The following is a 23,844-nucleotide window of genomic DNA, read 5'->3' as shown; positions in this document are numbered from 1 at the left end:
CTCAGCTCACCCAGCTCCTCATTAGCAGCGTGATTTAATTACAATCTCATCCTCGCAGCTCCTGGGCTAACAGCCTCCGCAGGCTGGTGAGAACTGGGCTGCCAGGGCGTGCCACACCCCCGGGGACACTCCCCACCATAAAAGGGACCAAAAAAAGAAGCCAAAAACCCCCCAAGAGCGGCTGTGATTTGCTCCATTTAATTGCAATTAACCTCAGCCCCCCCGAGGCCGGCAGAGTTGCCAGCCCAGCAGCTCGGTGGCCCTGAGGGATGTCCCAGTTGCCAGATTCACCCTCCCAGTTGCCAGATTCGTGCCCAGCTCGGTTTTTCAATCCCAGCACGCTGTGAAAATGCAGATTTTCCTCCGGGAAGGACACGGGGAGCTCCAGCTCTGCTCCCCTGGGATGCTCCAGGATCCTGCTGGGAACACCCAGCACTGGGCAAGAGGAAGAGGAAGAACTCGTCCTTCCTCCCCAGCTGGGAGGGAGCAGCAGCTGATCTGCAAAAGGCCAAGTGGTTTCCTAAAAAATAAAAACTACAGAAAAAATCCCCCGGCCGAGGCTCGGCCCCGTCCCCTTAGAAAATGTAAAAATCTCGGGGCACAGTGTGGCACCAGGGCTGGCACGGCCAGGGCAGGGCCAGGGAGCCTGGCTGGGACTTGGGGTGCTCCAGGGAGAGGGTTTGGGGTTCAGGTTCTCCATGGAGAAAGATTTGGGGGTTCAGGTGCTGCATGGAGAGGTTCAGGGCCTCAGGTGCTCCATGAAGAAGATTTGGGAGCTCAGGTGCTCCAGGGAGAGGGTTTGGGGGTTCAAGTGCTCCCTGGAGAGGATTTGGGGGTTCAGGTGCTCCCTGGAGAGGATTTGGGGGTTCAGGTGCTCCCTGGAGAGGATTTGGGAGCTGAGGGTCTCCTGGGAGGACTCTGGAGAAGATTTGAGGACTTCAGGTGCTCTCTGGAGAGGATTTGGGGGTTCAGGTGCTCTCAGTACCCACAGGAGCTCTCGGTGTCCACGGGAGCTCTCGGTGGTGCCCACAGGATCTCTTGGTGGTTCCCACAGGAGCTCTCAGTGCCCACACGAGCTCTTGGTGCCCACGGGAGCTCTCGGTGGTGCCCATGGGAGCTCTCGGTGGTGCCCACAGGATCTCTTGGTGGTTCCCACAGGAACTCTCAGTGCCCACAGGAGCTCTCAGTGGTGCCCACAGGATGTCTTGGTGATGCCCACAGGAGCTCTTGGTGCCCACGGGAGCTCTCGGTGGTGCCCACAGGAGCTCTTGGTGCCCACAGGAGCTCTTGGTGCCCACGGGAGCTCTCAGTGGTGCCCAGGGGTCTCGGTGGTCCTGGCCCAGCAGAGCTGCCCCGCTCCGAGGGGCTCGGTGCTGCTCAGTTGCTCTCCAGCAGCTTGGCCAGGCCCTGCCGGAGCTCGCTGAGCTCGAAGACCTTCACATCCATCATCTCGGCCACCTTGGCCACCTCGTGCTGCACCTTCTCCCTGTCTGCCAGGCTCTCTGCCAGGCTCTGCTCCGCCAGCTGCAGGCGCCGCTCCAGCTCCGCGTTCCGGGCCTCCAGCTCCTGCAGGGACAGCCGGGCTGCTCAGAGCCCCTGGGCCCTGCCACCCCGGGGTGGCCCCAGCTGTGTCCCCGCCCTGTCCCCAGCCTCAGCCCTGCCTGCGGTGTGAGGGGCTGGGAGAGCAGCTGGCCCCTCTGGGTGCTGTCCAGCCTGGTGGGACTGGCCCTGGATCCTCCCCAGGCTGGTGGGACTGGCCCTGGATCCTCTCCAGGCTGGTGGGACTGGCCCTGGATCCTCCCCAGCCTGGTGGGACTGGCCCTGGATCCTCCCCAGCCTGGTGGGACTGGCCCTGGATCCTCCCCAGCCTGGTGGGATTGGCCCTGGAGATCTCTGGGATCAGCCCTGGATCCTCCCCAGCCTGGTGGGACTGGTCCTGGATCCTCCCCAGGCTGGTGGGATCGGCCCTGGATCCTCCCCAGGCTGGTGGGACTGGCCCTGGATCCTCCCCAGGCTGGTGGGATTGGCCCTGGAGATCTCTGGGATCAGCCCTGGATCCTCCCCAGCCTGGTGGGATCGGCCCTGGATCCTCCCCAGGCTGGTGGGACTGGTCCTGGATCCTCCCCAGGCTGGTGGGATCAGCCCTGGATCCTCCCCAGGCTGGTGGGACTGGTCCTGGATCCTCCCCAGGCTGGTGGGATTGGCCCTGGAGATCTCTGGATCCTCCCCAGGCTGGTGGGACTGGCCCTGGATCCTCCCCAGGCTGGTGGGACTGGTCCTGGATCCTCCCCAGGCTGGTGGGATTGGCCCTGGAGATCTCTGGACTCTCCCCAGGCTGGTGGGATCGGCCCTGGATCCTCCCCAGGCTGGTGGGACTGGCCCTGGAGCTCTCTGGACCCTCCCCAGATGGGAACTGGGTGGGACTGGCTGCAGAGGGCTGGCAGCTCCCCAGGTGTCCCACAGGTGCCACCTTTACCTGCAGCTTCTGCAGCGTCTCCTCGCGCTCGCCCTCGGCCTCCCAGCGGCCGCACCTCTGGCTCTTGAGCAGCTGGATCTCCTGGGCACAGGGAGAGGCCGTCAGAGCCCAGGGCTGTGCTTCTCACCCCGCTGCTGCTGCCCGAACATTCCTGCTTTTCTGCTTTTCATGTCCTGCCCTGCTGCTGCTGCCTTCAGATGTCAGTATTTCTGTTTTTCAAATCCTGCCCTGCTGTTGGTGCCTTCAGATGTCAGTATTTCTATTTTTCAAATCCTGCCCTGCTGCTGCTGCCTTCAGATTTCAGTATTTCTATTTTTCAAATCTTGCCCTGCTGTTGGTGCCTTCAGATGTCAGTATTTCTATTTTTCAAATCCTGCCCTGCTGCTGCTGCCTTCAGATTTCAGTATTTCTATTTTTCAAATCCTGCCCTGCTGTTGGTGCCTTAAGATTTCTACTTCTCTGTTTTTCAAATCCCACTGTTGGTGCCTTTAGATTCCAGTTTCTCTGTTTCTCAAGTCCCGTGTTGTTTTGGTGCCTCAGCATTTTGGTTTTTACATTCCTGAGCCCCTGCCCTGCACCAGGGCACAGCTCTGAGTTTGGTTTCACACACGGCTCTGAGTTTGGTTTTACACACAGCTCTGAGTGAGTTTGGTTTTACACACAGTTCTTTGGTTTCACACACAGCTCTCAGTTTGGTTTCACACACAGCTCTGAGTTTGGTTTCACACACAGCTCTGAGTTTGGTTTCACACACGGCTCTGAGTTTGGTTTTACACACAGTTCTTTGGTTTCACACACAGCTCTGATTTTCATTTTACACACAGCTCTGATTTTCATTTTACACACAGCTCTCAGTTTGGTTTCACACACAGCTCTGAGTTTCCTTTTACACACAGCTCTGAGTCTGGTTTCACACACAGCTCTGAGTTTGGTTTCACACACGGCTCTGATTTTCATTTTACACACAGCTCTGATTTTCATTTTACACACGGCTCTCAGTTTGGTTTCACACTCCTCAGCCCCTGCCCTGCAGCTCTGAGCCCCGTGCCAGGCGCAGCCTCACCTCGTCCTTCGCCTTGACCAGCAGCTCCAGCTCCTCCAGGCTCTGGCTCAGCTCCTCCTTGCTGCTCTCTCCGCAGGAATCCGGAGTGCCCTGCGCCTCCAGCTCTGCCACCTGCCAAGGGGGGTTTGGGAGCTGCAGAATTCCCTGCAGGAATTCCCCCAGCCCCGCTCTGCCCTCCCTGGAAACCCACCTGGCTCCCGGCAGCTCTTTGGGGCTGGGAGGAAAACAATTCCCCCTGCTCTGCTCTGCCTGGATCACACCAGGAGTGCTTTGTGGCTCAGAAAAAGCCACTTTAGAGACTCTGTCTGTGCTTTCTGCAGGAGTTCTGCGCTCCAGCTCAGCACCTGAGCCCCCAGCCCAAAAACCCAGCTCTGTTTTTTACACCTCTGGCCAGAGATCTCCAAAATCTCTGGAGCTGCTGCAGCTCAGCTGGAAGGGTTTGCCCGTCTCCACCGACCTGGAAAACAGCTCGGTGCCTTGGATTATTCATGAGCAGGATTCATTTTTAGAAGGAATCCATTTGTGCTGGGGCTGCTCTGAGCTCTGCAAGCAGCTCCAGGAGCTCTTCCTGACAGGGAGCGGGATCCTGCCCCCGGAGCTGCCAGGACCCACCAAAATGCTGATTTAGGGACAAAAACTGGGAGTTTCACTGGGTTACAGCTGAGTTACAGAGTCTCAGTGACACGGAGTCACAGCTCCTTCTGTGAGCCTGCCAAGGCCCAGGGAATCCTGTGGGAATCCTGCGGGAATCCTGCGGGAATCCTGAGGGGATCCTGCAGGAAGGAATCCTGAGGGAGGGATGTTGGGGATCCTGAGAGAATCCTGAGGGAACCCTGAGGGAATTCTGAGGGGATCCTGAGGGAATCCTGCAGAAAGGAATCCTGAGGGAATCCCAAGGGAGGGATGTTGGGGATCCTGAGGGAATGCCGAGGGATGGATCCTGGGGATCCTGAGGGAATGCTGAGGGATGGATCCTGGGGATCCTGAAGGGATCCCGAGGGATGGATGTTTGCTGCACACCAGGGCAGCCATCAGTGCAAACAGCTGTTAATTGCTCTAAGTCCCTGCTGGCTCTCTCCACATGGAAATGGCTCCTGCCTCCTTCCCCAGGGCTCCCGAGGCCTTTCCCAGCCAGACCCAGCTCCCACAAAACCTTTCCCAGCTCCCCCAAAACCTTTCCCAGCTCCTACAAAACCTTCCCCAGCTCCCCCAAAATCTTTCCCAGCTCTCCCAAAACCTTTCCCAGCTCTCCCAAAACCTTTCCCAGCTCTCCCAAAACCTTTCCCAGCTCTCCCAAAACCTTCCCCAGCTCTCCCAAAACCTTTCCCAGCTCCCCCAAAACCTTTCCCAGCTCCCCCAAAACCTTCCCCAGCTCCCCCAAAACCTTCCCCAGCTCTCCCAAAACCTTTCCCAGCTCCCCCAAAACCTTCCCTAGCTCCCCCAAAACCTTCCCCAGCTCCCCCAAAACCTTCCCCAGCTCCCCCAAAACCTGTCCCAGCCAGCCCCAGCTCTCCCAAAACCTTTCCCAGCTCCCCCAAAACCTGTCCCAGCTCTCCCAAAACCTTTCCCAGCTCTCCCAAGACCTTTCCCAGCACTCCCAAAACCTTTCCCAGCTCTCCCAAGACCTTCCCCAGCTCCCCCAAAACCTTTCCCAGCTCCCCTAAAACCTTCCCAGCTCTCCCAAAACCTTTCCCAGCTCCCCCAAAACCTTTCCCAGCTCTCTCAAAACCTTTCCCAGCTCACCCAAAACCTTTCCCAGCACTCCCAAAACCTTTCCCAGCTCTCCCAAGACCTTTCCCAGCTCTCCCAAAACCTTTCCCAGCTCTCCCAAAACCTTTCCCAGCTCTCCCAAAACCTTTCCCAGCACTCCCAAAACCTTTCCCAGCTCTCCCAAAACCTTTCCCAGCTCTCCCAAAACCTTCCCCAGCCAGCCCCAGCTCCCCCAAAACCTTTCCCAGCTCTCCCAAAACCTTTCCCAGCTCCCCCAAAACCTTCCCCAGCTCTTCCAAGACCTTCCCCAGCTCTCCCAAGACCTTTCCCAGCACTCCCAAAACCTTTCCCAGCACTCCCAAAACTTTTCCCAGCTCCCTCAAAACCTTCCCCAGTTCCTCAAAAACCTGTCTCCATCAGACCCAGCTCACCCAGCTCTCCCAAAACCTTTCCCAGCTCTCCCAAGACCTTTCCCAGCTCTCCCAAAACCTGTCCCAGCTCACCCAAGACCTTTCCCAGCACTCCCAAAACCTTTCCCAGCTCTCCCAAAACCTTTCCCAGCTCTCCCAAAACCTTTCCCAGCTCCCCCAAAACCTTTCCCAGCTCCCCCAAAACCTTTCCCAGCTCTCCCAAAACCTTTCCCAGCTCTCCCAAAACCTTTCCCAGCTCCCCCAAAACCTTTCCCAGCTCTCCCAAGACCTTTCCCAGCTCTCCCAAAACCTTCCCCAGCCAGCCCCAGCTCCCCCAAAACCTTTCCCAGCTCCCCCAAAACCTTTCCCAGCTCTCCCAAGACCTTTCCCAGCTCTCCCAAAACCTTCCCCAGCTCCCCCAAAACCTTTCCCAGCTCTCCCAAAACCTTTCCCAGCTCTCCCAAGACCTTCCCCAGCTCCCCCAAAATCTTTCCCAGCTCCCCCAAAACCTTTCCCAGCTCTCTCAAAACCTTTCCCAGCTCTCCCAAAACCTTTCCCAGCTCTCCCAAAACCTTTCCCAGCTCACCCAAAACCTTTCCCAGCACTCCCAAAACCTTTCCCAGCTCCCCTAAAACCTTTCCCAGCTCTCCCAAAACCTTTCCCAGCTCTCCCAAAACCTTTCCCAGCTCTCCCAAGACCTTTCCCAGCTCTCCCAAGACCTGTCCCAGCTCTCCCAAGACCTGTCCCAGCCAGCCCCAGCTCTCTCCCAAAGCTCCCCCAGCTGCCCAGGGCTCTGCCCTCGCAGCGGAGCCCCCGAGTGCCCCTGCCCAGACCCCCCAGCCCCTCTGGAGCTCAGAGCTGTCCTCATTCCCAGGAACAGGAGCTCCTCTGTGCTGCTCCCGTGGTGCTGCAGCTCGGATCCCAGCTCACAGCAGCAGCCAGAGCCACTCGCCGCCCTGACACCCAAACTGGGCCAAACTGGGCCAGACTGGCCTCGATTGTGCTGGAAGCTGGGAATTCCTTCCAGAAAAACCCCCAAGGGAAGCTGAAATTGTGCGGCTGTGCACTTTGCTTTCCTGGGGAGCTCCCCAGTGCCACGGCCCCGTTTCCTGACACCGTTTCCCAGCTGCCTGGATCTGCTGGATTTGATGGGAAAAGGGGTCAAGGGCAGCAGCAGGGCCGGGGCTTCCTCCTGAGAGGAACGAGGGATTTGTCCTTACAAACAAGCTGTGGGCCTGCTGCTGGATAAAACCACAGAGATAAAAGAAACAATGCCACTGATTGGTGACTGGAAAGAAAAAAAGATAATCTGCTTTTACAAACTGCAGGTTGGCTGATAAATGAAACTGGATATCGAAAGATGAAAGAAACAATGGGGAAAAGCCCTAAATTCCGTAAGAATGTAAGAATTAAAAGGGGAGGGTTATACATTACAAGGGAATCTTTGGTAGCAGGCGTTGTGGGAAGTCTGAACCTCTCAAGGCCCTCAGCCAGTGGTGAAAAACAAGGAAAACTGGGATAAAAAGGAGGCTGGGAAGTCTGAACCTCTAAGGCCCTCAGCAAATGGGGAAAAACAAGGGAAACTGGGATAAAATGGAGGCTGGGAAGTCTGAACCTCTCAAGTCTCTCAGCAAATGGGGAAAAACAAGGAAAACTGGGATAAAAAAGGAGGCTGCATCCTCCAAAAATTGGAGAGACCCTGGGAGAACGCCGCATGGCCTGTCCCTTTATTGGAACAAGGCAGAAGCACGCCTCTCTCAGCCTGTGCTTTGGACAGGGAGGAGTTTGTGGAGGCTTTGCCGAGCTCACCCGCTGGCGCAGCGACTCCGTCTCCTCCTGGTACGCCGCCAGCTGCTTCTTCCACTGCTCCACGCTGGCGTTGGCCTCGTGCAGGGCGGCCACCAGCTTGGTGTTGTTGTCCTGCAGGCTGAAGAACTCTGCCTCCCACTGCACCTCGCTCACCGAGCTGGGGACGCGTGGGACGGGGTCAGGGGAGGCTTCTGCCCCTGCCCGGGGCTTCTCCCCTCCTTCCTGGAGCTTCTGCCCCTCCTTCCCAGGGTTTCTCCCCTTTCCTGGGGCTTCTGCCCCTGCCCGGGGCTTCTCCCTCTGCCTGGGGCTTCTCTCCTCCTTCCCGGGGTTTCTCCCCCTTCCTGGGGCTTCTCCCCCTGCCCGGGGCTTCTGTCCCTGCCCGGGGCTTCTCCCCTCCTTCCTGGAGCTTCTGCCCCTCCTTCCCAGGGTTTCTCCCCCTTCCTGGGGCTTCTGCCCCTGCCCGGGGCTTCTCCCTCTGCCTGGGGCTTTTGTCCCTGCCTGGGGCTTCTCCTCTCCTTCCTGGAGCTTCTGCCCCTTCCTGGAGCTTCTGTCCCTGCCCGGGGCTTCTCTCCTCCTTCCTGGAGCTTCTGCCCCTCCTTCCCGGGGTTTCTCTCTTCCTTCCCAGGGTTTCTCCCCCTTCCTGGGGCTTCTGCCCCTGCCCGGGGCTTCTCCCTCCGGCTTCCCGAATTTTCACTCTTCCCCCGGCTCTGAGCGTCCCCCTCTGCGCTTTATCCTGGGGGTTTTTGGGTTTTGGGCCTGAGGCTGCACAAACCACAAAGCTGAGGGAATCCTGAGGGAATCCTGAGGGAATCCTGAGGGATGGACATGGGGAATCCTGAGGGAATCCTGAGGGATGGACATGGGGAGTCCTGAGGGATGGATATTGAGAATCCTGAGGGAATCCTGAGGGAATCCTGAGGGAATCCTGAGGGAGGGATGTTGGGAATCCTGAGGGATGGACATGGGGAATCCTGAGGGAATCCTGAGGGATGGACACTAGGAATCCTGAGGGATGGATATTGGGAATCCTGAGGGAATCCTGAGGGAGGGATGTTGGGAATCCTGAGGGATGGACATTGGGAATCCTGAGGGAATCCTGATGGAATGCTGAGGGATGGATATTGGGAATCCTGAGGGAATTATGAGGGATGGACATTGGGAATCCTGAGGGAACCCTGAGAGATGGACATTGGGAATCCTGAGGGAACCCTGAGAGATGGACATTGGGAATCCTGAGGGAATCCTGAGGGAACCCTGAGAGATGGACATGGGGAATCCTGAGGGAATCCTGAGGGAACCCTGAGAGATGGACATGGGGAATCCTGAGGGAATCCTGAGGGAACCCTGAGAGATGGACATGGGGAATCCTGAGGGAATCCCGAGGGAGGGACATTGGGAATCCTGAGGGAATCCCGAGGGAGGGACGGGGTTGATGGGCGGGGGAGATCCGGGTACTCTAGAGGGGCTCTGCTGTGTGGGACTGTGAATCCGTTTCCAAAACCCACATTAGAGCAGAGTCTGCTCCGAATAAAGGCCAGGCTCGGGAGAAGGTAGCAAAGGACTCTGCTTTTGATTTAAAAATGCTCCAAGCGTTCAGCTGGGAGCTCGGCCCGAGCCACGGGGCTGAATCCGCCCCGGAGTCTTTTGAGGAGACAAAGAGAGGAAGCAGCAGGGACTTTGCTGGAATCACCAGGGATTAACACAAACAGCCCCGGCCAGCTGGAGAAGCCGAACATCTCCTGCTGTCACCAAGTCCAGATGCGGAGGTGGCTGGCACAGCCCCTGCCCCATCCTCTCCCCACCTGCCCGAGCGGATTTCCCAGCCGGAATCGCTTCCTGCTGGGAAAAGGGGAACGAATCCAGTGGAGGGTTTGGGCACGGGGCATCGCTCCGGAGCATCAGAAGGGCAGAAGGGGTCGGAGTGATTTGGGGGGACAAAGCCATGCAGCGAATCCCGCCCGAGGGGAGAGTCAGAGCTCGGAGCAGCCTCACCCCTCCGAGAGCATCTTCTTCAGCCTCTCCTTCTCGGTGGTCATCTCCACGTCGGCGCTCTGGCTCCGGAACAGTTTGTCCTCGCCCGGCCCGTTGGAGCTGACCATGGGGCTGGGCAGCACCTGGGGCGCAGAGGGCCGGGGGTCACCTCAGCCCGGGCCGGCCCCGCGGCCACCGAGGCGGAGGGCTCGGCTGGCCCGGCTCCGGAGGGGCGGTGAGGTGACAGAGGGGACCCACTGGTGACGGAGGGGACCCACCAGTGACAGAGGGGACCCACTGCCACCGGTGACAGAGGGGACCCACTGGTGACAGAGGGGACCCACCGCCACTGGTGACAGAGGGGACCCACCGGTGACAGAGGGGACCCACCGGTGACAGAGGGGACCCACTGGTGACAGAGGGGACCCACTGCCACTGCCACCGTCACTGTCACTGTCACTGTCCTGTCACTGTCTTGTCACTGTCATCATCACTGCCACTGTCACCTTCACTGTCTTTTCACCGTCACTGTCCTGTCAGTGTCACTGTCACCGTCAGTGCCACTGTCACTGTCCTGTCAGTGTCACTGTCCTGCCACTGTCACCATCACTGTCACTGTCACCTTCACTGTCCTTTCACCGTCACTGTCCTGTCACCGTCACTGCCACTGTCCTACCACTGTCACCATCACTGTCCTGTCACTGTCACTGTCCTGTCACCATCACTGTCACCATCACTGTCACTGTCCTGTCACTGTCACTGTCCTGTCACTGTCACCATCACTGTCCTGTCACTGTCAATGTCACTATCCTGTCACCATCACTGTCACTGTCCCTGAAAAGATCTTGTAACACCCAAAGCACTAACGAAGGAATTAATTAATTAATTAATTTGGTGTGACCTGGTGTCACCCAAGCACTAACAAAGGAATTAATTAATTAATTTGGTGTGACCTGGTGCCACCCAAAGCACTAACGAAGGAATTAATTAATTAATTAATTTGGTGTGACCTGGTGCCACCCAAAGCACTAACGAAGGAATTAATTAATTAATTTGGTGTGACCTGGTGTCACCCAAAGCACTAACGAAGGAATTAATGAATTAATTAATTTGGTGTGACCTGGTGCCACCCAAAGCACTAACGAAGGAATGAATTAATTAATTTGGTGTGACCTGGTGTCACCCAAAGCACTAACAAAGGAATGAATTAATTAATTTGGTGTGACCTGGTGCCACCCAAGCACTAACGAAGGAATGAATTAATTAATTTGGTGTGACCTGGTGCCACCCAAAGCACTAACGAAGGAATGAATTAATTAATTTGGTGTGACCTGGTGTCACCCAAAGCACTAACGAAGGAATGAATTAATTAATTTGGTGTGACCTGGTGTCACCCAAAGCACTAACGAAGGAATGAATTAATTAATTAATTTGGTGTGACCTGGTGCCACCCAAAGCACTAACGAAGGAATGAATTAATTAATTTGGTGTGACCTGGTGTCACCCAAAGCACTAACGAAGGAATTAATGAATCAATTAATTTGGTGTGACCTGGTGTCACCCAAAGCACTAACGAAGGAATTAATTAATTAATTAATTTGGTGTGACCTGGTGCCACCCAAAGCACTAACGAAGGAATTAATTAATTAATTAATTTGGTGTGACCTGGTGCCACCCAAAGCACTAACGAAGGAATTAATTAATTAATTAATTTGGTGTGACCTGGTGCCACCCAAAGCACTAACGAAGGAATTAATTAATTAATTAATTTGGTGTGACCTGGTGCCACCCAAAGCACTAACGAAGGAATTAATTAATTAATTAATTTGGTGTGACCTGGTGCCACCCAAAGCACTAACAAAGGAATGAATTAATTAATTTGGTGTGACCTGGTGTCACCCAAGCACTAACGAAGGAATGAATTAATTAATTTGGTGTGACCTGGTGTCACCCAAGCACTAACGAAGGAATGAATTAATTAATTTGGTGTGACCTGGTGCCACCCAAAGCACTAACGAAGGAATGAATTAATTAATTTGGTGTGACCTGGTGCCACCCAAAGCACTAACGAAGGAATTAATTAATTAATTAATTTGGTGTGACCTGGTGCCACCCAAAGCTGTCCAGCCTGGCCATGCAGCTCTGGGGGGAAGGGAATGGCAGCACCACAGGGAACATTTTTTTCCCTTTTTCTCCCCTTTTTTCCCCAAGATTACCTGGTGGGACGCGATGCTCAGGGCGGGGTTGGTCAGCTCGGTTTTATCCTGGGATTTCTCCCTGGCCAGACGAGCTGCCTCCTTCACTTCCTGGAATTTCTCTGCAAACTGCAGGGGAAGGGAAAAGTCACCGTGGGACCAGCAGGGCTGCTGCCCTGTCTGCAGCTTCATTTAAAATTTTAAGTTTTAATTCCTCTCCAACTCGAAAATTCAGGGGTTTTAAATTTGGATTTGGCACCCAGGGCTGTGGGTTCACGCAGCTTCATTTAAATTTTAATTTTTAATTCCTCTCCAACAGGAAAATTGAGGGATTTCAATTTGGATTTGGCACTCAGGGCTGTGGGTTCATGCAGCTTCATTTAAAATTTTTAAAAATTTCTCTCCAACTCAAAAATTCAGGGGTTTCAATTTGGATTTGGCACTCAGGGCTGTGGGTTCATGCAGCTTCATTTAAAATTTTTAAAAATTTCTCTCCAACTCGAAAATTCAGGGGTTTCAATTTGGATTTGGCACCCAGGGCTGTGGGTTCACGCAGCTTCATTTAAAATTTTATAAAAATTTCTCTCCAACAGGAAAATTCAGGGGTTTCAATTTGGATTTGGCACTCAGGGCTGTGGGTTCACGCAGCTTCATTTAAATTTTATAAAAATTTCTCTCCAACTCAAAAATTTCATGCATTTGGCACTCAGGGCTGTGGGTTCTTGCAGCTTCATTTAAATTTTATAAAAATTTCTCTCCAACTCAAAAATTCAGGGGTTTCAATTTGGATTTGGCACCCAGGGCTGTGGGTTCATGCAGCTTCATTTAAATTTTATAAAAATTTCTCTCCAACTCAAAAATTCAGGGGTTTCAATTTGGATTTGGCACCCAGGGCTGTGGGTTCATGCAGCTTCATTTAAATTTTATAAAAATTTCTCTCCAACTCAAAAATTCAGGGGTTTCAATTTGGATTTGGCACCCAGCGCTGTGGGTTCATGCAGCTTCATTTAAAATTTTTAATAATTTCTCTCCAACAGGAAAATTCAGGGGTTTCAGTTTGGGTTTGGGGCAGAAGCAGGGCCTGCAGCCCCAGCTGCATTCGTGGTGCCCAAACCACTCTGCAAACACAACCTCAAAGTGGTTTTTAGCACTTTTCCCCCTTTAATTCCATTTCAGCCCGGCCAGAGCAGCACCTCGGGGTGCCTGGGCATTTTCGGGGCGTTTCTGCAGGGGGGTGCCCGTGCCAGCGTGCAGGACACAAATAATCACAGGATAAAATTCTATTTTTTATTGGAAGTTCTGGGAGTCAGGGGCCAGACCCAAATGTGACTCCCACACGCCTCTGGAGCTGAGCACATTTTATATTCTATCCTTTCATAACTTACACAGAAATCATAAAAAATAAAGATGTTTTATAATTTATATATTGACCTCATTCAAGCACGAGTTTCTCCTGATCTCCCCCAAGCCGCTGGCCGCGGTTTCTCGTGATTACTCTCACGATTGAGCAGTAATTATATTTAATTACTGACCAAGCACCACACCCAACAGTTTATCAGTTTATCCATCGTTCATCAGAGTCTGGCTGCACAGCTCAGCTCTGCAGGCACAAGGGCTGACTCTGCCTTGACCCCCCAAATACCGATTTTGGGGCTCACCTGGGCCAGGTGCCCCCCTGACCCCCCCCAGTCCCGATTTTGGGGCTCACCTGCGCCAGGTGCCCCCCTGACCCCCCAAATCTGGATTTCGGGGCTCACCTGGGCCAGGTGCCCCCCTGACCCCCCAGTTCCCCAATTTCGGGGCTCACCTGCTCCAGGTGCCCCCCTGACCCCCCAGTTCCCCAATTTCGGGGCTCACCTGCGCCAGGTGCTCCCCTGACCCCCCAGTTCCCCAATTTCGGGGCTCACCTCCGCCAGGTGCTCCCCTGACCCCCCAGTTCCCCAATTTCGGGGCTCACCTGCGCCAGGTACTCCCCTGACCCCCAGTTCCCCAGTTTCGGGGCTCACCTGCTCCAGGTGCTCCCCTGACCCCCAGTTCCCCAATTTCGGGGCTCACCTGCGCCAGGTGCTGCCCTGACCCCCAGTTCCCCAATTTCGGGGCTCACCTGCGCCAGGTGCCCCCCTGACCCCCCCGTTCCCCAATTTCGGGGCTCACCTGGGCCAGGTGCCCCCCTGACCCCCAGTCCCGATTTCGGGGCTCACCTGGGCCAGGTGCTCCCCTGACCCCCCCTGTTCCCCAATTTCGGGGCTCACCTGGGCCAGGTGCCCCCCTGACCCCCCAAATCTGGATTTCGGGGCTCACCTGTGCCAGGTGCCCCCCTGACCCCCAATCCCAATTTCGGGGCTCACCTGCTCCAGGTGCTCCCCTGACCCCCAATCCCAATTTCGGGGCTCACCTGCGCCAGGTGCCCCCCTGACCCGCCCCGTTCCCCAATTTCGGGGCTCACCTGCGCCAGGTGCCCCCCTGACCCCCAGTCCCAATTTCGGGGCTCACCTGCGCCAGGTGCCCCCCTGACCCCCAATCCCGATTTCGGGGCTCACCTGCGCCAGGTGCCCCCCTGACCCGCCCCGTTCCCCAATTTCGGGGCTCACCTGCTCCAGGTGCTCCCCTGACCCCCCCGTCCCCAATTTCGGGGCTCACCTGCGCCAGGTGCTGCTCGGAGGCGAAGCCCAGCCCGTAGACCGTGTTGGCCCGGCTGTCCGCCCACTGCCCGAACTTCTGCGAGGTCTTGGTGAACGTCATGTTGGGCGTGACCGTGCTGTTGATGATGGCCTGGGGGCAGGACAGCGATCGATCGATCCATCGATTGGGGATTGATCAGAGTCAGGGATCGATCGGGGATTGGGGATCGATCGGGGATCCATCGGGGATCCATCGGGGATCCATCGAGGATCGGTCGGAGTCAGGGATCGATCGGGGATTGGGGATCGATCGGGGATCCATCGGGGATCCATCGAGGATCGGTCGGAGTCAGGGATCGATCGGGGATCGGGGATCCATCGGGGATCCATCGAGGATTGGTCGGAGTCAGGGATCAATCGGGGATCGGGGACTGATCGGGGATCCATCGGGGATCGGTCGGAGTCAGGGATCGATCGGGGATCGGGGATCAATCGGGGATCCATCGATTGGGGATTGATCAGAGTCAGGGATCGATCAGGGGTCAGGGATTGATGAGGGATCAATCAGAGATTGATCAGGGATCAGGGATTGATGAGGGATCAATCGAGGATCGGTCGGAGTCAGGGATCGGTCGGGGATCGGGGATCCATCGGGGATCCATCGGGGATCCATCGAGGATTGGTCGGAGTCAGGGATCAATCGGGGATCGGGGACTGATCGGGGATCCATCGAGGATCGGTCGGAGTCAGGGATCGATTGGGGATCAGGGATTGATCAGGGATCGATCGAGGATTGATCGGACTCAGGGATCAATCAGGGATCAGGGACTGATCGTGGATCAGGGATCGATTGGGGATCAATCGAGGATTGGTCGGAGTCAGGGATCGATCGGGGATCAGGGACTGATCGGGGATCAGGGATCAATCAGAGATCAGGGATTGATCGGGGATCGATCGAGGATTGACCAGGGATTGACTGGGGATCAGGGATCAATCAGGGATCAATCGGGGATCAGGGATCAATCAGGGATCGATCGAGGATTGGTCAGAGTCAGGGATCGATCGGGGATCAGGGACTGACCGTGGATCAGGGATCGATCAGGGATTGATCAGAGTCAGGGATCGATCAGGGGTCAGGGATTGATCGGGGATCAATCGGGGATTGATCAGAGTCAGGGATCGATCAGGGAGCCAGGGATTGATCAGGGATCGATTGGGGATTGATCAGAGTCAGGGAACGATCGGGGATTGATCAGGGATCAGGGATCGATCGGGGATCCATCAATCGGGCATTGATCGTGGATCAGGGATCAATTGTGGATCAGGGATCGATCAGGGAGTCAGGGATGGATTGGGGATTGATCGGGGATCAATCGATCAGGGATTGATCAGGGTGTCAGGGATCAATCAGGGAATTGGGGAATCAATCAGAGAATCAGCAGCTTTTGTGTCGGAAAAGCTGTTTTGTGGGGGAACACCTGGGGTTCTTTTGGGAAAAGCTGGATTTTTGGGGAAAAGCTGTTTTTTCTTGGGTAAATGCTGTTTTTTTTGGGTGTAAATGCTGTTTTTTTGGGGAAAAGCTGTTTTTCCTTGGGTAAATGCTGGTTTTTTGGGTGTAAATGCTGTTTTTTGGGGAGAAAAGCTGTTTTCCTTGGGTAAATGCTGTTTTTGGGGAGAAAAGCTGTTTTTCCTTGGGTAAATGCTGGTTTTTGGGGAGAAAAGCTGTTTTTCCTTGGGTAAATGCTGTTTTTTGGGTAAATGCTGTTTTTCCTTGGGTAAATGCTGGTTTTTTTGGGTGTAAATGCTGTTTTTTGGGTAAATGCTGTTTTTTTTGGGTAAATGCTATTTTTTTTGGGTAAATGCTGGTTTTTTTGGGTGTAAATGCTGTTTTTTGGGGAGAAAAGCTGTTTTTCCTTGGGTAAATGCTGCTTTTTTGGGTGTAAATGCTGTTTTTTGGGTAAATGCTGTTTTTCCTTGGGTAAATGCTGGTTTTTTTGGGTGTAAATGCTGTTTTTGGGGAGAAAAGCTGTTTTCCTTGGGTAAATGCTGGTTTTTTTGGGTGTAAATGCTGTTTTTTGGGTAAATGCTGTTTTTCCTTGGATAAATGCTGGGTTTTTTGGGTGTAAATGCTGTTTTTCCTTGGGTAAGTGCTGTTTTTTTGGGGAGAAAAGCTGTTTTTCCTTGGGTAAATGCTGGTTTTTGGGGAGAAAAGCTGTTTTTCCTTGGGTAAATGCTGGGTTTTTTGGGTGTAAATGCTGTTTTTCCTTGGGTAAATGCTGGTTTTTTTGGGTGTAAATGCTGGTTTTTGGGGAGAAAAGCTGTTTTCCTTGGGTAAATGCTGGGTTTTTTGGCTGTAAATGCTGTTTTTTGGGTAAATGCTGTTTTTCCTTGGGTAAATGCTGGTTTTTTTGGGTAAATGCTATTTTTTTTGGGTAAATGCTGGTTTTTTTGGCTGTAAATGCTGTTTTTTGGGTAAATGCTGTTTTTCCTTGGGTAAATGCTGGTTTTTTGGGTAAATGCTGTTTTTCCTTGGGTAAATGCTGGTTTTTTTGGGTAAATGCTATTTTTTTTGGGTAAATGCTGTTTTTTTTGGGTGTAAATGCTGTTTTTTGGGTAAATGCTGTTTTCCTTGGGTAAATGCTGTTTTTTTTGGGGTGTAAATGCTGTTTTTTGGGTAAATGCTGTTTTTCCTTGGGTAAATGCTGGTTTTTTTGGGTGTAAATGCTGTTTTTGGGGAGAAAAGCTGTTTTCCTTGGGTAAATGCTGGTTTTTTTGGCTGTAAATGCTGTTTTTTGGGTAAATGCTGTTTTTTTTGGGTAAATGCTATTTTTTTTTTGGGAAAGAAGCCCACCTTGGCTCCCCCCACGCTGATGATCCGGTAGACGCCGCGGGTGGCATCGTAGAAGTAGGAGACGGTCAGGGCGTGCTTGCTGGCCGGGATCCAGTTCCTCTTGGTGGCCGGGTCGATCTGGAACACGTGCGCCCTGGTGCTGAAGATCGGCTGCTCCCTGCGCGACAAAAAACGGGCTGAGACCCGCCGGGCACACAGCACACGGCAATTCGGGTGAAAAAAACCCAATTTTGGTTCAAACATCTGGGATTTACGGAATTGCAGGGCTGGGCGTGGGTGGGAGGGTGGAACCGCCACCTTTCCGACCACGCTGCTCCAAAGATCAATCCATCCATCCACCAATCGATCATTTCTCTCCACCCACAGAGAAATACCTAAATATTCCATTTATATGAATTGTGTGGGAACTCTGACTCTCGAGCACGTAAACATCATCAAAAAGCCAAAGAAGTTTTATGAGAATTTGAAAACTTTCAAAAGCACCAGGGAAGAAAACGTAACGCTTTCACAAATCAGGACAACGGTGTTGAATCGTCGTCTGGGAGGGCTGAGGCCTTACCTGAGGGTGAGGGACCAATCCACGCTGAAGTTAGATGCACCAGGGATAATGATCAATGATCAATGACCGTTAATGATTATTAGATGCTTAAGCTGAGGCTAATTGTTGCCTCAGGAACTCATTTGTAGGAGGAAGCGGAGCAGGGAACGCTTTGGGAGCAGCAGAGTGTAATTAGCACACCCCTTTCTAGCTCGGGCTAATTAGGGAGTGTGTGCCCCTGATTTTAACCCTGTGAGGGCAGGGGGGAGCCAAGGCAAGGGGGAAGTGCAGGGATTTCTGCTGCTCCCTTCCCTGGATCCTGCTCACCCTCCTGGGCTCTGCCAGGGACAGGTCCCGGTGTCCCTGCTGGGCTCTCCGAGACTTTTGGGATTTCTCTCCCTGGCACTCCCCTAAATCCCCGGCACTCCCCTAAATCCCAGCTGCAGAGCCTGGGGGAGAACTGGGCTGGTCCTTTGCTGCTTGTGCCTCCTGTTCCAGGAACATTTTCCATGTTTCAGGAACATTTTCCATGTTCCAGGAACATTTTCCATGTTTCAGGAACGTTTTCCATGTTCCAGGAAGGTTTTCCATGTTTCCGGAAGGTTTTCCACGTCCCAGGAAGGGTTTCCACGTCCCAGGAATGTTTTCCATGTCCCAGGAATGTTTTCCACATCCCAGGGAGGGTTCCCACGTCCCAGGGAGGGTTTCCACGTCCCAGGAAGGTTTTCCACGTCCCAGGGAGGGTTTCCATGTCCCAGGAAGGTTTTCCACGTCCCAGGAAGGTTTTCCACGTCCCAGGAACGTTTTCCACGTCCCAGGAACGCTTTTCCCAGGGAGGTTTCCCACGTCCCAGGGAGGTTTCCCACGTCCCAGGAAGGTTTTCCACGTCCCAGGAACATTTTCCACATCCCAGGGAGGGTTCCCACGTCCCAGGGAGGTTTTCCACGTCCCAGGAACACTTTTCCCAGGGAAGTTTTCCACGTCCCAGGAACATTTTCCACGTCCCAGGAACATTTTCCACATCCCAGGAAGGTTTTCCACGTCCCAGGAAGGTTTTCCACGTCCCAGGAAGGGTTCCCACATCCCAGGAATGTTTTCCACATCCCAGGAAGGTTTTCCACGTCCCAGGGAGGTTTTCCACGTCCCAGGAAGGGTTCCCACATCCCAGGAATGTTTTCCACATCCCAGGAAGGTTTTCCACGTCCCAGGGAGGTTTTCCACGTCCCAGGAACGCTTTTCCCAGGAAGGGTTCCCACGTCCCAGGGAGGTTTTCCACATCCCAGGGAGGTTTTCCACATCCCAGGAAGGTTTCCCAGGGAGGTTTTCCATGTCCCAGGAAGGTTTTCCACGTCCCAGGAACATTTTCCACGTCCCAGGGAGGTTTTCCACGTCCCAGGAAGGTTTCCCAGGGAGGTTTTCCATGTCCCAGGAAGGTTTTCCACGTCCCAGGAACATTTTCCACATCCCAGGAAGGTTTTCCATGTCCCAGGGAGGTTTCCCAGGAACATTTTCCACATCCCAGGAACATTTTCCACATCCCAGGGAGGGTTTCCACGTCCCAGGAAGGGTTTCCACGTCCCAGGGAGGGTTCCCACGTCCCAGGGAGGTTTCCCACGTCCCAGGAAGGTTTTCCACGTCCCAGGGAGGTTTCCCAGGAACATTTTCCACGTCCCAGGAAGGTTTCCCACGTCCCAGGAAGGGTTTCCACGTCCCAGGGAGGTTTCCCAGCTGTGCCAGGGCTCGGGGTGCCCAGGCTCTGCCCCCGCGGGGCTCACGCCCGCAGCCGGGCGATCGGGGGCATCTGGCCCCTGGCAGCGGCGCGGGCACAGCTCCGCTCCGGGCAGCCCCAGAGCTGCCCCGCTCCCCGCCGTGCCCGCAGCCCGTCCAGCAATCCCAAGGCACCCGGTGCAGGGAATATTGGATTTCCTCCCAGCCTGTCCAGGTGCCAGCCCTGGCTCGGGTGTCTCCTCTCGGGTACACTCCACACCCTCTCTGCCTGGGATCTGGGAGCGAAATTCCAACCGCCCAGGCTCCGTTCTCACGTGGATGGCGACCTGTCTTTGCCCAGGGAGCTAAAAAAGGGCATCAAGGGATATCCACGACATGAAGGGGTTAAATGCTGGGGTTTTGCCACCTTCGGAGCTGGAATGTGTTATCTGTGATTTATAATTTGTTATCTGTGATCTGTGATTTGCTATCAGTGATTTATAATCTGTTATCTGTGAGCTCCGATTTGTTATCTGTGATTTATAATTTGTTATCTGTGATTTATAATTTGTTATCTGTGATCTGTGATTTAAAATTTGTTATCTGTGATTTATAATTTGTTATCATCTGTGATCTGTGCTTTGTTATCTGTGATTTATAATTTGTTATCTGTGATCTCTGATTGGTTATTTGTGATTTAAAATTTGTTATCTGTGATCTGTGATTCATTATCTGTGATTTATAATTTGTTATCTGTGATCTGTGATTTAAAATTTGTGATCTGTGATTTAAAATTTGTTATCTGTGATCTGTGCTTTGTTATCTGTGATTTATAATCTGTTATCTGTGATTTATAATTTATCATCTGTGATTTATAATTTGTTATCTGTGCTTTGTTATCTGTGATTTATAATCTGTTATCTGTGATTTATAATTTGTTATCTGTGCTTTGTTATCTGTGATTTATAATTTGTTATCTGTGATTTATAATTTGTTATCTGTGCTTTGTTATCTGTGATTTATAATTTGTTATCTGTGATTTATAATTTGTTCTCTGTGATTTCTAATCTGTTATCTGTGAGCTCCGATTTGTTATCTGTGATTTATAATTTGTTATCTGTGCTTTATAATTTGTTCTCTGTGATTTCTAATCTGTTATCTGTGAATCTCTGCCACGCAGGCCAAACGGATGTTTGTGCCCCCAGCCCCCCGACCCTGGGCTGGTTTTGGAAAGAACAAAGGCAGGACTTTACCGAGTTGTTGACATTTGTCAGCAGGGGCAGTTAGGGGGTGTCCCCTCCTCCAGCTCCTCCTCAGGGGCCTCTCAGCTGCTCCCGGGCTCCTTCCCAGCGCTGCCTCCACAGGGATTCATTCCCTGCTGAAGGAAAAGCCCAGCTGTCATTCCGGCACCTCCAGTGTGCCCCAGGGTTCCCGGAGCTGCTCCTCTGCCGTGACCCCTCGTCCCCGAACGAGGTTTTCCCCCTGTCCTGGTTGATACTGGGCTGAGCAATGGAGCAAATCCCCCTGGCAGCAGCCACGGAGGAGCCGGGGAGGCTGCAGGGCTTCCAGCCGTGCCCATGTGAGGCTGCTGCCCGCTGGAAAACCCTCCTGGAGATCATTGCTGGGGCACAGCAGCTGTTCCTGGGCTCCTGTCCATGCTGGCGTCCTGTCCCTGTGTCCTCGTTCCTCCAGGATCCTGTCCCTGAGTCCCTGTGTCCTCCAGGATCCTGTCCCTGTGTCCCTGTCCCTCCAGGATCCTGTCCCTGAGTCCCTGTGTCCTCCAGGATCCTGTCCCTGTGTCCCTGTCCCTCCAGGATCCTGTCCCTGAGTCCCTGTCCCTCCAGGATCCTGTCCCTGTGTCCCTGTGTCCTCCAGGATCCTGTTCCTGAGTCTTCATTCCTCCAGGATCCTGTCCCTGAGTCCCTGTGTCCTCCAGGATCCTGTCCCTGAGTCCCTGTGTCCTCCAGGATCCTGTTCCTGAGTCTTCATTCCTCCAGGATCCTGTCCCTGAGTCCCTGTGTCCTCCAGGATCCTGTCCCTGTGTCCCTGCCCCTCCAGGATCCTGTCCCTGTGTCCTCGTCCCTCCAGGATCCTGTCCCTGAGTCCCTGTGTCCTCCAGGATCCTGTCCCTGTGTCCCTGTGTCCTCCAGGATCCTGTTCCTGAGTCTTCATTCCTCCAGGATCCTGTCCCTGAGTCCCTGTGTCCTCCAGGATCCTGTCCCTGTGTCCCTGCCCCTCCAGGATCCTGTCCCTGTGTCCTCGTCCCTCCAGGATCCTGTCCCTGAGTCCCTGTGTCCTCCAGGACCCTGTCCCTGAGTCCCTGTGTCCTCCAGGATCCTGTCCCTGAGTCCCTGTGTCCTCCAGGATCCTGTCCCTGAGTCCTCGTTCCTCCAGGACCCTGTCCCTGTGTCCCTGTGTCCTCCAGGATCCTGTCCCTGAGTCCTCGTTCCTCCAGGACCCTGTCCCTGTGTCCCTGTGTCCTCCAGGATCCTGTCCCTGAGTCCCTGTGTCCTCCAGGATCCTGTCCCTGAGTCCTCGTTCCTCCAGGATCCTGTCCCTGAGTCCCTGATTCTCCAGGATCCTGTCCCTGAGTCCCTGTGTCCTCCAGGATCCTGTTCCTGAGTCTTCATTCCTCCAGGATCCTGTCCCTGAGTCCCTGTGTCCTCCAGGATCCTGTCCCTGAGTCCCTGTGTCCTCCAGGATCCTGTCCCTGAGTCCCTGTGTCCTCCAGGATCCTGTCCCTGAGTCCCTGTCCATCCAGGATCCTGTCCCTGTGTCCCTGTCCCTCCAGGATCCTGTCCCTGAGTCCCTGCTCCTCCAGGATCCTGTCCCTGTGTCCTCGTTCCTCCAGGACCCTGTCCCTGAGTCCCTGTCCATCCATGGGGCTGTATCCAGACCCCATCCCTGTGTTCCTGTCCCTCCAGGATCCTGTCCCTGTCCCTCCAGGACCCTGTCCCTGAGTCCCTGCTTCTCCAGGATCCTGTCCCTGAGTCCCTGTCCCTCCGTGGGACTGTATCCTGATCCCAGTCCCATATCCCTGTCCCTCCACGATCCCATCCCCGTGTCCCTGTCCCTCCACGATCCCATCCCCGTGTCCCTGTCCATCCTGGATCCCATCCCCGTGTCCCTCTCCCTCCATGGGACTGTATCCCGATCCCATCCCCATGTCCCTGTCCCTCCACGATCCCATCCCCGTGTCCCTGTCCCTCCAGGATCCTGTCCCTGTGTCCCTGTCCCTCTGTGGGGCTCTATCCCGATCCCATCCCCATGTCCCTGTCCCTCCACGATCCCATCCCCATATCCCTGTCCATCCAGGATCCCATCCCCGTGTCCCTGTCCCTCCATGATCCCATCCCCGTGTCCCTGTCCCTCCATGTCCTCTCCAGCTCTCCTGGAGCCCCTTCCAGGCTCTGGGAGCAGCTCCAGGGATCCTCTGGCTCTTCCCTTCTCCAACCCCGGGCACTCCCAGGGATCCACAGCTGCTCTGGGAATTCATCCCAGGGCAGAACTTTTCCATCCTCTCCATTCTGAACTGACCCTGACCTGGGGCAGTGAGGACAGAGGGACAGGGCTGAGGGACAGAGGGACAGCACTGGGGACAGAGGGACAGGGCTGAGGGACAGAGGGACGGGGCTGAGGGACAGAGGGACGGGGCTGAGGGACAGAGGGACAGGGCTGAGGGACAGAGGGACGGGGCTGAGGGACAGAGGGACAGCACTGGGGACAGAGGGACAGCACTGGGGACAGAGGGACAGGGCTGGGGACAGAGGGACAGCACTTGGGACACAGGGACAGGGCTGAGGGACACCCGGGAGGGGACAGCCCAAACCCCACCGAGCTTTTCCAAGCAGCTCCGGGGTTCCAAGTCCTGTTCCCCCCTCCAGGCCCCCGAGCTGAACCCAGCAGGGTCCCTGAAACGCTGACACTGCTCACTCCCCAAGGGCGAATAAACAAACGTGTCAATAAACAAATAAACAAACGTGTCAATAAACAAATAAACAAACGTGTAAAGAAACCCGGATCCCCCAGGGCTGGCCTCCGCAGATAATTAAGGAGAAGCAAAGCAAACAAGGGAAGGACAAGGATCTGGCCGGGTGGCACTGGCAGGGACCCAGGTGCCATCCCTGCCAGCGCTGCTCCCAGCACAGGGGGAAGGGCAGATTCCATATCCCAGCGCCGGGGAGCCAAAAAAGGGCTTGTCCCGGGTGGGCCTCCAGGGCAGGAAGGGGTTAAATGCTGGGGTTTGGCACCTTGGAGCTGGAGTGTGTTATCTGTGATTTGTTATCTGTGATTTAGAATTGGTTATCTGTGATCTCTGATTTGTTATCTGTGATTTAGAATTGGTTATCTGTGATCTCTGATTTGTTATCTGTGATTTGCTATCTGTGATTTAGAATTGGTTATCTGTAATCTCTGATTTGTTATCTGTGATTTGCTATCTGTGATTTAGAATTGGTTATCTCTGATCTGTTACTTGTTACCTGTGATCTGAT

The 23,844-nt window shown here is 54.3% G+C and overlaps 1 protein-coding gene across 6 annotated transcripts in view; it reads right to left on the bottom strand.

Annotated features, from left to right (window-relative positions):
* Nucleotides 1–179: 179 nt before the first annotated feature.
* The window catches only part of HOMER3 (homer scaffold protein 3), a 32,382-nt gene continuing 8,717 nt past the window's right edge, over nucleotides 180–23,844 (bottom strand). For 2 of the 6 annotated variants that reach the window (XM_085562322.1, XM_085562319.1), the window contains exons 2-12: nucleotides 20,605–20,726; nucleotides 17,107–17,263; nucleotides 14,275–14,406; nucleotides 11,656–11,763; nucleotides 9,461–9,582; nucleotides 7,469–7,625; nucleotides 3,540–3,650; nucleotides 2,477–2,557; nucleotides 1,220–1,566; nucleotides 1,074–1,180; nucleotides 180–1,035 (exon numbers count right to left, since the gene is read on the bottom strand). In XM_085562322.1, the coding sequence (XP_085418448.1) occupies nucleotides 1,378–1,566; nucleotides 2,477–2,557; nucleotides 3,540–3,650; nucleotides 7,469–7,625; nucleotides 9,461–9,582; nucleotides 11,656–11,763; nucleotides 14,275–14,406; nucleotides 17,107–17,263; nucleotides 20,605–20,618 (1,071 nt within the window). In that variant the 5' untranslated portion in view covers nucleotides 20,619–20,726 and the 3' untranslated portion in view covers nucleotides 180–1,035; nucleotides 1,074–1,180; nucleotides 1,220–1,377. Of the gene's footprint in view, nucleotides 1,567–2,476; nucleotides 2,558–3,539; nucleotides 3,651–6,942; nucleotides 7,205–7,274; nucleotides 7,626–9,460; nucleotides 9,583–11,655; nucleotides 11,764–14,274; nucleotides 14,407–17,106; nucleotides 17,264–20,604; nucleotides 20,730–23,844 lie in introns of those variants that run through there. The other 4 variants (XM_085562321.1, XM_085562324.1, XM_085562323.1 and 1 more) reach the window with 4 other exon arrangements.

This window comes from Lonchura striata, chromosome 28 (genome assembly GCF_050655825.1).
Source record: "Lonchura striata isolate lonStrDom1 chromosome 28, ASM5065582v1, whole genome shotgun sequence".
In the NCBI taxonomy this organism is placed as follows: Eukaryota; Metazoa; Chordata; class Aves; order Passeriformes; family Estrildidae; genus Lonchura; species Lonchura striata.
This window is presented reverse-complemented; position numbering and strand designations above follow the sequence as displayed.